Source organism: Ursus maritimus, unplaced genomic scaffold, assembly GCF_017311325.1.
Source record: "Ursus maritimus isolate PB19 unplaced genomic scaffold, ASM1731132v1 scaffold_32, whole genome shotgun sequence".
Taxonomy (NCBI): Eukaryota; Metazoa; Chordata; class Mammalia; order Carnivora; family Ursidae; genus Ursus; species Ursus maritimus.
In genome coordinates, this window is record NW_024425786.1 from 20,597,993 (window position 1) to 20,610,737 (window position 12,745).

The following is a 12,745-nucleotide window of genomic DNA, read 5'->3' on the forward strand; positions in this document are numbered from 1 at the left end:
AGTTTTAAAAATAACAAAATTACTTACACAGAAGTTAAGCACTTGTTTTTACATTTGGCCTAGTCATCGGGTTTCCAGGATTATGTAGCATTTCATAGACTGTTATTTTCATCCAAAATGTTGTAACAAGTCAACCTAAGGTAAAATTTTTATTTACCGGAATTCTTAGAGAAGGAGTTTTCTCACTTACCAAGTTGACTAGAAAACCCTTCTAGATTCAACCCATTTTTATAAAAATCTTTCCAAAAAGTATTACTTTACTTCACTGTAAGTGCACTCCAGTGAAAATAACTGAGTATGGGAACATTCTATTCCTTTCTGGGCTTTAGGTTTACTAAGGGATAAAATTCTTAGATATAAAATAGATGGGTCATTGAGTCACTATTTTTTAATAAATCCCTGATGTTGGTGGTTATGGATGGCGGTATACAAAAAATTCTGCTTCTTTGGATTCCAGTAAAGTAAGACACTACTATCCTTACGATTTGAGTTTTGGGGTATCTGATACCTGAGTCTTGCTGGAAGCTTTTAGGAAAATATCTTAATATTCAGAAATTTAGAAAGAGTTGATGGAGGCTTGGATTAATTCTGGTGCTTAGGTAGGAAGTGATCCAATAAATCCCTCTTCCCTGCACTTCTGTAACCACCCCTCCCCCAACAAATTCAGGTAACCTCAACAAACCAAAAAGAAGTCAGAACTAAGTCTAGATGAAAAAAGTTCTCAGCTGAGAATACACAAAGAATAGCTGATTTTTAATAGATTTTTTTCCATGTCCTATAAAAAACCCATTGCTCTCTGGGGTATTTAATTAAAAATTTTTTTAAGTTTATTTTTTAGTAATCTCTACACCCAACGTGGAGCCTGAACTTACAACCCTGAGATCAAGAGTTGCATGCTTGGGGTGCCTCAGTGGCTCAGTGGGTTAAGGGTCTGTCTTTGGCTCAGGTCATGATCCCAGGGTCCTGGGGTCCAGTCCCAGTCCAGCGTCGGGCTGCTTGCTCAGCAGGGGAGTCTGATTCTCCCTCTTCCTCTGCCCCTCCCCCAGCTTGTGCTCTCTCTTGCTCACTCTCTGTCTCAAATAAATAAATAAAATCTTAAAAAAAAGAGTCACATGCTCTTCCAACTGAGCCAGCCAGGTGTCCTGGGTATTTAATAAGTTTTGATAGATGATTAATACCTTGATACTTTGACATATCTCTAGAGTTTCTAAGGAGGGTACTCTACTTATAAAGACAGTGAATAAGATGAGATCTGTTTCCTTAAACTTTTTGTAAGATCTACCTTAATGTGTCTTCATATATTCAACCAACCGTTTTCTGGAGTGTGTGTGTGTGTGTGTGTGTGTGTGTTGTTATGCAAATTCAAAAATGAATAGACCGTGGTTCCCTGCCCTCCTGAAGCACATACTCTGTCTAGTCCCATTTGTACACAGGTGGATCCTCTCTAAGCCAAAGTCTGGCTTGCAAAAAACACTCTTTGGTTACATAGCATCATTCTGGAACTAGAGCTTTTTTATTATTGTTGAATTTTAGCACTGAGCAGTGATGGGAGGAGGACTCAGAGAACATTTATTCCTCACACAGCTGTAAAGATTTAATGAGGAAAAAACAGTACAAGTAGTAAGTATTATAACAATATTAAGTATTCAGTGTATGTTAGTTAAACCTGAATATCACATACAATTGGTAAAAAGAGACCCAGCAACATGAAATGACTTGCTTGGTGCCATGCATCTAGTTAGTGGTCAAGTGTGGCTTAAAGGTCAGGTCTCATTATTAGTGGTCAAGTGTGGCTTAGAGGTCAGGTTTCATTATTCCCAGTTCATGTTCATTCATATCTTCTGCCTTAAAGAAAATGTCATGATATAAAAGGGAGGTTAACTCAACCAACAATGACTTATGTACCCACTGGGCGCCTGGCACTTTGCTGGATTCTGGGGAGTACACAGGAATGTTCCCAAAGGTGGGAGGGAGTTGGGGAAGAGAGCAGGTTAGAGCAAGGACATCAGCCTACCTGGGGCAGAGAGCTATTAGGTTAGGGAGGTGTCAGATAAGCAGGGTGGGGCTAAGTGGAACACGGGAATTAAGGCCTGCCCTCTGTTGCTCCATTCCATTTCCTTTAAGCCTCAGCCTTTTGAGAAAACATAATGTGGCACAAAGAATACCGTCATTGGAATTTGCCCTGGGCTTGAGTTCCGGTTATTATGGTACTCTGTGGCTTCCCATTTCATTCCTATTTGAAGTCCTTGCTCTAGTTTAGATACAGGATCTGGCCTTTATCTCTTTGGCCTCTTCTTTTACCCCCTCTTGCTTCTCTACTATAGCTGCAGTGGCCTCCTCACTGCTCTTCACAAGAAGCACTCTTGCCTTGGGACTTTGACTTCTTACTCTCTCTCTTAGAAAGCTTCTCCCCCATATATTCGTACGGCTTGATCTTTCCCTTCCTTAGATCTCTTCTCTGTGTCACCTTCTCAGAGAGGTTTTCTCTAACTACACTGTAGTAGCTAGTACCCTCTCCCCACCCTGTCTTTCCAGCCCTTACCTGAATTTCTTTCTCTTTTTCTTTTTTTTTTAAGATTTTATTTATTTATTTGACAGAGAGAGAGAGCACAAGCAGGGGAGCAGCGGAGGGAGAGGGAGAAGCAGGCTCCCCGCTGAGCAGGGAGCCCGATACGGGGCTCGATCCCAGGACCCTGGGATCATGACCTGAGCCGAAGGCAGACGCTTAACCAATTAAGTCACCCAAGTGCCCCTATTTTTCTTTATGGTACTTAATCACCAGAGATACATGCTTATTGTCTATCTCTTTTCTTTAAAATGTTAGCTTCTTAAGAGCAGTTGTCTTCTAGAGCATAAGACAGTATAGAGCAGGTACTATGAATGAATGAATGAATGAATGAACGAATTCTGTCTCATTCATGAGCCTCAGTGTGCCCATCTATAATACTGAGATAATAATACATATTATTTAAAGGGTTGTTGGGATCAAATAAAATAATGCTTAATAAGTGTAAAGGAAAAATACTCGTTTTTCCTTTACTTTCAGTGCTTCTGACATCAGATATTTGGGTCTTCCACACACCAAACAATTCTGAGATTCTCCAAACACCAGTTGGATTTCCTACAATTTAACCCCATTCTGACACTTCTACCTGGAGTTAGTATCAGATGCCACAGGTTAAGGACTGAGTCCCACGTGACTGTTCCCCTTCAGACACCACTTGCAAGTTCCGGCTGTCATGTGTACTTCTGTCCAGTGGGCTGTAAATCAGAGGTTCCCATGAACCCCTCCTTGGGTTCGATTAATTTGCTAGAGCAGCTCACATAATTCAGGGAAACATTTACTTATTACATTATCAATTTATTATAAGAGAACATAATTCAGGAACAACCGGATGGAAGAGATGCCCAGGGCAAGATATGTAGGAAGGAGCTCGGACACCCTCCAACACCCTCCCTGTATCTTCGCCTGTTGACCAATCCAGAAGCTCGTCAAATGGCGTTCAAGAGTTTTTATAATGCTTAATCTTAATCTGCAGTGCCTATCATCCCCGCCCCCAGCGCCATTTCTCTGAAGTCAGTGGGTGGGGCTGAAAGTTCCAACGTAATCACTTGGTAGTTCTGGTGACCAGCCCCGCCCAACCTAAGGCTGTCTCCTCTAACTCACCGTAGGAGCATAAACTCTGTGCTCAGAAGGGGCTCTTTATGGGGCACCTGGGTGGCTCAGTCCATTAAGCGGCCGACTTTTGATGTTGGCTCAGGTCATGATCTCCGGGTCCTGGTATCGAGCCCCACATAGGGCTCTGCACTCAGCTGGGAGTCTGCTCAAGGATTCTCCTCNCTTTCCCTCTGCCTGTGTGCCCCCCCATCCCCCGACCCCCGCTTGCTCATGTGTGTGTGTGCACATTCTCTCTCTTTCTCAAATAAATAAATCTTAAAAAAGAATAAATCTTAAGGAAAAAAATCTTAAAATCTTAAGAAAAAATAAATCTTAAGGAAAAAAAATTTATTGCACATAAAATTCCAGGGGTTTTAGGTGCTTTGTGCCAGACACTGGGGACAGGGACCAAGTACATTTTTTTTATTATATCACGTCAAGTACCTAGCCCAGTGTCTGGCACATAATAAATGCTCAATTAATGCTAATGTCTGCCCTCTTATAAATTATTTGTATGGCTAGCCAGTTGATAGTTCTAGTGGTATCCTGATTCCAATTTGACTGAGATAAGGGGAAATTCCACATGTTAGTGATGAAAAATTTTATTTATATCTTATAGAATGCTGCCTTAGCAAAATGCATTCATTATGGTGCCTACAGTTTCTGGTGGAACCATTAAGCTAAAAGTAACCCTCATTTAATAGAATAATTGATATATTTTAGGGAAGTTGGTCAAAAGGCAAAATTTTAATCACTTGAACACTGTATTTCCATTATAAAATTGGAGTTAACGTTTTTGCTAAACAAAACATGGTCTCAAGGTAAGATAAAATCATAACTTGAAGTGCTGCAAGTTTATATATTCTTGACTTTGGACTTTTTTGCTTTGTAACACCCATGGTGTAGTGATTTTGGCTAGACCGAAATAGCGTAGACCTATTTCTAAGGACTGGGTTGTTCGATTCCTGCTTAGCAGTAGCGTCACCAGCAATCAATTCGGTTTTGCTTAATCACATTGTTTCTTATCAGACTTTGAGGCTATCAGCTCATCCGTGTTTGTGTAAGGTAACTTGGTATTTAATAAATTTTTTTTAAAGATTTTATTTATTTATTCGACAGAGATAGAGATAGCCAGCGAGAGAGGGAACACAAGCAGGGGGAGTGGGAGAGGAAGAAGCAGGCTCATAGCAGAGGAGCCTGATGTGGGGCTCGATCCCATAACGCTGGGATCATGCCCTGAGCTGAAGACAGACGCTTAACCGCTGTGCCACCCAGGCGCCCCGGTATTTAATAAATTTCAGCTTGCCTTTTTACTACTCTCTCTCTCTCTTTTTTAAGATTTGTGTATTTGTTTTAGAGAGAGCATGGGGGGCGGGGCAGAGGGAGAGGGAGATAGAAGCAGACCCCCGCTGAGCTCGAAGCCAGTCCAGATCCCAGAACCCTAAGATCATGCCTGAGCCAAAATCAAGAGTTGCACTCTTCACTGACTGAGCCACCCAGGCGCCCATCTTTTTATTACTCTTGGTGACCAAATTAAGAGCAAGATTATGATTGAACCTCAAATTTTGTTATTTTAAGGAACACCCTATCATAAAGTCTAATAAGTGAAGGTTTTCTCTTACTAGATATGGAAGCATTGTGTGTACATTGTCCCTATAATATATACAAATGATATAATATACATTGGTTTCCTCCTCATCTTCCACTAAGCCAGTCAGTTAGCAGACTGATATTTCACAAGTGAAACTTTGGCATTAATGCTGAGAGAATAGGAAAGGCCCTCACAAAGGAGGCTGTGTTTTGGCTGGAAGAGTCATATACCTATTGTGTTATGTTATCTTTTGAAGTTCTGGTGAAACTGAAGATAATCGTGTTTCCTCTGGGCAAGGAGTACTCTATTATGTTCTATACTCCAGGAACTTGGAATAGAAGGTAGTGAATGCTCTTCAGGAGCAAGCAAGGAGGAGCACCTGGGTGGTGCAGTCGGTCGAGCATCCACTTGGTTTTGGCTCAGGTCACGATCGCAGGGTCATGAGATCGAGCTCAGCGTCAAGCCCCATCTAAGGCTCCGGGCTCTGCGTTCCTCACAGAGTCTGCTTGGAATTCTTTCACCCTCTCCCTCTGCTCCACTCTGCCCCCCACATGCATGCATGCTCCCTCTCTCTCAAATAAATAAATCTTTAAAAAAAAAAAAAAAGCAAGCAAACAACAGCAAAAAGAAATACAAGAAAATTCCAACCTCTACAAATGAATGAATGAATGAATCTAACTCCTTCATCCTCCCCGACAACCAGAAAAAGAACAGAAAGCAGGACACAAAAGAAATCAAAAGGTCAACTGCACTACAAAAACGCCTACAAAAAACCCAAAAATATTTAGAATAAGGAAAAAAAAGAAATCAACGCTCTATTTCTGGTGCACAAATTGGTGAAGTACAGGGCTATTCACATTCCCAGGCCAGCTAGTGTTACAGTGATTCTCCTACTGATAGATGATCAGTTCCTCTGGACCTCTGCTTCCCTAGTCCAGGGCTAGAGGCCTAAACATCTAGAATTCCAACATGACCATTTCTAGTCTTAGCAAAATATCTAGGAAAAGATAGAAAATGTTACCTGAACAAAAACATATATTTGACTGTAGACAACATAGTTAAAAAGAACGAGGCCTTGGAGTTCAATGTATCTGGGATTGAATTTTTTGCCCTGTTCCTTAATAATTGTGCACCCTTACATAATTAACTTATGTAAATTTAACTTATATAACTTATTTAAATGTATCTCCTCATTGGCAAAATGAAGATATACCTACTTCAGACTGTTGCTGTGAAAATTAATAAACAATGTGTACAGAGCTCCTAATATAAAAGCTCCAGGCACGTAGAGGTGCTCAGTCAATGGTAATTTATTATTACTATTTTTTAGTGGTAATTTATTATATTATTAACAACAAATGTACATTGTCTTTCCAAAAATGTTTGCTATGGAAAAATTATTGTGTATTACGAATTTAAATTTTAATTGTTGCGAGTTGATATTTGGTAGTAAGGCCCTTCCAAAGGTGTTGAAATTTTAAACCAGCGCCATGGGAAATATGGGAAATTTTGGAAGTTCTTTGGGAATGATGAACAAAACTGCCACCCTCTACTTGGCGACATAGTATCTGTAGAAGAAAGGTGAACCTCATAATTAGTTTTAGAAGGGACTATATATGCTGAAGTTTTGATCATAACATGCTTTCTGTTAGTTGCATGAATTTATTCAGGATGTGGAGAGAGATCAGTGATCTTGAGAAGTAGGATGCTTATGATGGATGTATTTTTCTTTTAAATAAATCTTTTCCCCCCACTCTCCCCAGCTGCTCAGATAAAGAATTTGATGAGCCAACTAGGAACTAAGCAGGACTCAAGCAAGCTACAGGAAAATCTGTGAGTAGCTTCCTAACACGGTTGGGTTCTGTGAGGGCCCTTTGAGGACATACCCACTGTCCTTGCTGTGTGGCCGCTTAGGTTTCTGGCCTGTGGAGTCAGAATGACAGGCAGTGGGACATGAAGTAATAGCTGGACCTAGAAGAGGGGCAACAAAATATAGTCATGGGTTGTGATCTCTGCTGCCTTTCAAAATCCTTGAACTCGGATTCTTTCTTTCCTTGGGCTGTTCAGCAGAACACTTTGAGGAACTAGGGAAGGGAACTTGTACCACTGTTAAACTGCATTCTGCCTAAAGGAGCCTCCTTGTTGGCACAGGACTCCTGATCTGCAGAGCTCGTCTAGTCTAGTGGGATTTCCAACTGTAAATATGAGAAAAATGTATTCACAATGATCTGAGGGGTGTCTGAGGGAGAGGAGAACGGACTGGTAGTAGGGACTCGTGGTTCTTTTTATTACATCCTTCTTGACCCCATTTCTGCTTTTAGAAGTTCTATTCTTCATCTTTAAAGTATACCGAACGATATTCTTTGTTTCCTGTCCAGACAGTGTGAAGTGAGAGAATGACTTACTACTTTGAGCTTTTTCCAGGGAGATGTGAACTCTGGATGTGTTAGTAATGTCTGGGAGGTGCAGGCTCCTGATTGACACCTCTTGTTTTTGACTCCTTCATTTTTTATCTTGGAGGCCCCTCTGCAGTGAAAAAATAGTCGTGATTAAGTAGTATGGGTTTCTTTGTCCTCCCTTAAAACCTTTGTAGAAATGGCCGCAGAGTAGAGGAAACCATGACTAAAAGGGGCTATTTTTGTGTTTCCACTACTTTCCAATCTCACTTAATAGAATGCATATTCTTCCCTCTTTAATATTCTTCCCCTTATACTCCTTATATGTTTTTATGCAGTACAGCGATTCTTTGTTTTGGAGGGAAGAGCCGGAAAGTCAAGCATGAAGGACGATAGAGGGCCAAGAATAAAGCTGAAAAAGTGCCAGCTTTAAGCAAGAACGTGGGAGTAGATCTTTGGAGCTTGTTCCCTAGGGTAGAAGCTGTGCTTTTAATGCACATTTCATCCAACCCCCAGTGTCTGGATTCCGTCTCTAGTCGGTGGCCTGTGATAGACAGCCGCTAGGCAGAACTGCTGGGCAATGGACGGGAGAGTTTTGTGAGACCTCGGTGTGTTCAAACTATTAGGTTTAGATGTGGGGGCAGTTGCTCTTATATTTCTATGAGAATTGCTGATAGGCATTTCTTTTCTCCCCAAAGAGTTAAAATACCTGATCAGCAGGTTTCACTGAGGTAGGTTCTTTCTACTGAGTAACATGAAGATGCCTTGCAGTGGGTTTGACGGAGTCGTATTTCTGGATTTATTTATTTATTTTATTTTTTTTTGGTGAACTGGGGCCTCTGGGAACCCATTCCTTCAAGTACCCCTTTCATTCCCTGCACTGGGGCACTCTGAGAACTAACTGGACTAACTAACAGCTCTTGAGCAGCGGGAATATCCTGAAACATGTCTTTTCTCTCTTAGGCAACAGTTACAGCACTCTACAAATCAGCTTGCCAAGGAAACAAATGAATTACTGAAGGAATTAGGGTCCTTGCCTCTTCCCTTATCTGCTTCAGAACAGGTTGGTATTTTCTGGTGTGTGTGTTTGTTTAATAGGAAAGGACTTTGTTTTAATGGGAAAGCAGTGTGTGAAACAAAAATAACTTGGCCTTTGGTGCTAGGTAGACCTTCTCTGACCCTCAGTTTCCTTATCTGTAAAATGGGGTTAGTGACTGTCGTGACAATAGAAAGAACGTACGCACCAGGTCTTGCAAAGTGCTCGGCGTTTAGTAGGTACTCAGTATCTGCTGCTGTTATTAATCATAACATACTAACATATTGATAAAATGAGTTGAACTGGTAAAGAATATCAGTGTTTGCATCTCTGGGATTAGGCCAGCAGCTTTATGTTTACAGGCTTGGTCCTAGTTTGTTTTGTAGTCAGTTTCTATAAATTTCAGTCAAATATTTTTGCTTTCTGTTCTGTGGTCGCTTCTGTATCCCATCATGAGTTATTCATAGGTCTCAGGTTGAGGAAATGGCCAGGGGAAAAGATTTCTCTTTTCAAGTTATTTTATTCAGTGGTCATTGAAATCCTTTAAAAACACACAATTTTTAACTGGAGTTCATTACTCCCTTAATGTTTTCTTCACACATTTCCTGAAGTCAGTGTACCTCCTCCTCTATTGTGGCTTGACCTGTTTTACTTATCATTCATGGTCTACCTCACATCCTCTCTCTTCCAGGAAAAAAAGACCTTCTCCATCTACCGTAGCCTACTGTGATTCCATTTTTCTTTTAGCTTCTCTACCATTCCTGGGAACACTTGACTTATTTTGCTTTTTGTTACTGAGATTTTTTCTGACGATGTCCTATGTCTGCTGGCTCTAAAGACAGAGCCTACAACTTCCCTATTCTGGGTTGTTTTTCATTCTGTGAGTTGTGGCAAGTTGGAACATGAAATAATTTTAGTGTGCTGTGATGATCATTTAAAAAATAGTGTACAAATATCAGAATGTATACCATGTAATAAAGGGAACTATTATTACAGGAAGCTTTCATTTCATACGTGTGTGTGTATATGGTACTAGGTCAAGATGTCACATTCTTACTGCATGTCTCCATCAAAAAAGTTTGAAAACGCTAGTCTAACCCTTCTCTGGCAAGCTGTTTAATGAAGCAGATGTTCAGTCTTTGGAGTTCTGGCGCCCCCTTGCACCAAAGAGAGGAACCAAGACTAGATGCTTTGTCCTGGTGCTACAAGGTAGCTCTGGTAAAAAGTAATGTTAATGTAATCACCTTTGGTTGTCCACATGTATGCTGTTGTTATTCATGCGGATATTTCACTTGGGCACCAGTTCTCCTTGCCCTCCAGTATCTCCAATAAAAATCACCCCTTTCCTCCTCTTAGCTGGACACTTAGGGAATACATGCTTGTGGATGGTTTTAGTTAGTAATAAAAAAGGAGTCTAAGGGTCTTGATGAAACCAGTGTACTTAAAAAGTACTTAAGGGTTAACAGTAGCCTAAGCAAAAATAAATAGAAAGTTAAATCTGGTACCAAAAAAAAAAAAAAAAAAAGAGAGAGAGAGAGAGGAGGAGGAGGATTTAATGTATTCCAAAATCGAATAGAAGTTATTTTTGGATCATGCATGCGATTGTTCCCTTCCATTATCTTGGATCATTAAAAACATGAAATAGATCTACAAGTAATTCCTTGATCCCTTCCCCTGTTGTGCTGAATACCATTTGCCCTTTCGATTCTTTCTTCATCTAATCAGTCTTAGCACCATCTTTTGCTGCTGTCCTGTATATCAGATCACATATCCTCCTTTCAGTCTTTTTTTACACTCATGTGCTATCATCAGTGATCTTCTTGTTGCCAAATCCAGTGGGCTTTTTTTGAGCTTTTGTTCACTTTTCTGTCTCATTTGAAACAGCGCATCCCGTCTCTACTGAAATTATCTCCTTTCTATGATCCCCTTTCAGTGTGTCTCCCAACTCTGGTAACCCTTGCTGGCTTCTTTTCTCTTTCCCCAGCTGGAGTCTCAGCCTCCTTCTCTGACTCTCGGTCTTCCTAGAAATAGGCATGCCCCAAGGCTCTGCCATTGACCTCTCATTTTCTTAGTCTCTGCTTTCTCCCTCAGGAGGCTTACTTATTTTTATGAGCTCCATGTCACCTTTATGAACATGACCTCCAGATCTTTTCCTGCTCTAGCCCTTAACCTCTAAGGACTAGGCCTATATTGCCAATTCCTGCTCTAATATCTGTTCTTGAATATACTGCCTTCATCTAAAATTAAAGTGTTGTCTTATACTGAATTCCTCCCATTTCACCCAAATCCCTTAACTAAGCTGATTGATAATACTGATTGTCATATAAAAAGTTTGTGCCTTTTGACCTAATATTCCCATTCATGAAAATTTGTCCTAAGGAAAAAAATTGTAGTCTGGAGCCGGATTTCCTGTATTTAAATTCTACCCCTTCTACTTACTGACTGTGTGATCCTAGGCAAATTACTTAATTTCTTTGTGCCTTGGTATTCTGATCTGTAAAGTAGGGACTATAATATAGGTTGTTGTATAGATTAAAGTGAGTTATTATGTTAAAGTACTTATAACCATATTGGTACATGGTAAGCACTGTATTAATATTAGCAGTTATGGTGGGGCTCACATCAGCTTTATTTATAATAGTTAAAACCTGAGAATAATTTAGAAGGAATGTTTACATAAAATTTACTAGATCAACTTGATAGAATATTATGTAACAAAGACCATAATTGTGAAGAGTATGATAACCTGGAAAATGTTTATGATATACTTAAAGATAGTATTTTTTGTGGGGCACCTGGCTGGCTTAGTTGGCGGAGCATGCAACTCTTGATCTCAAGGTTGTGAGTTCAAGCCCCACATTGAGCATGGAGCCTACTCAAAAAAAAAAAAAAAAAGATGGTGTTTTTGGATAGTGAGATTAAGGAATGATGGTTTTTCCCTCTTATTGTTACAATGTTAATGTGAAAATTAAAAATCCCAGAAAAAATGGGAAAAGTTCCTCATGTAAATTTGCTCTCAGGGGTCACCTGGGTGGCTTCGTCGTTTAATGTCTGCCTTAGGCTCAGGTCATGATCTCAGAGTCCTCGATTGAGCCCCACATCAGGCTCCCTGCTCAGCAGGGAGTCTGCTTCTCCCTCTACCCTTTACCGTGCTTGTGCATGCTCGCTCTCTCTCACTCTCTCTCAAATAAATAAATAAAACCTTAAAAAAATAAATAAATTTGTTTTTAGGGTGCCTGGGTGGCTTAGTTGATTAAGCGTCTGCCTTTGTCTCAGATCATGATCCCAGGGTCCTGGGATTGAATCCCACATAGGGCTCCTTGCTCAGCGGGGAGTCTACTTCTCCCTCTTCTTCTACCCCTCCCCCGTGCTCATGCACTCTCTCTCTCTCTCTCTCAAATAAATAAAATCTTTTTTAAAAATAAAATAAATTTGCATTCAGTATTACCGTAATTCTCCCAGGTGTGATATTTGAGTCATTTCTTTGTTTAATTTTATTTTAGAGAGAAAGAGTGAGGGAGAACATGAGAGCAGCAGAGGGAGAAGCAGACTCCCCACTGAGCAGGGATCCTGATATGGGGCTCGATCCTGGAACTCTGGGATCATGACCTGAGCCAAAGGCAGACGCTTAACCGACTGAGCCACCCAGGGGCCGCTTGAATCATTCTTGACGTTAGCCCCCTTGTAGCCTTATAGGCCATCACTAAGTCAGAATGTTTCTTAAATTCATGTCTTTTGTGTTCCCATTACTGACACAATGCGCTCCTAATCTTTAACCTAGAATATTGCAATAGTCTTTTTGACATGTTTCTTTTCTCCATTCTATCCTGTACACCATCACAGACTACTTTTTCTAAATTATCATTTTGTACCCATCATGTTTCCTGCTCAGAAATCTTTGTTGCTCTTTGTTCTTTAGGGATTGAATCCCAGACTCATTAGCTTGGCATTTAAAACCAGGTCCGGTCAGTCCCTTCTCTGTCTTTCTAGTTCTCTCTTTCAGCTTTTAGCTATTCTCATGAAAAAAGCTTTGGTTCCAGCCAAACTATCTCCTGATAGAGCCT

At 40.5% G+C, this 12,745-nt stretch overlaps 1 protein-coding gene across 1 annotated transcript in view; it reads left to right on the forward strand.

Annotated features, from left to right (window-relative positions):
* Positions 1 to 12,745, forward strand: part of STX12 (syntaxin 12) — a 32,220-nt gene that overhangs the window by 6,268 nt on the left and 13,207 nt on the right. The window contains exons 2-3 of the mRNA XM_040619098.1: positions 7,013 to 7,082; positions 8,609 to 8,708. Coding sequence (XP_040475032.1) covers positions 7,013 to 7,082; positions 8,609 to 8,708 — 170 coding nt within the window. The remainder of the gene's footprint in view (positions 1 to 7,012; positions 7,083 to 8,608; positions 8,709 to 12,745) is intronic.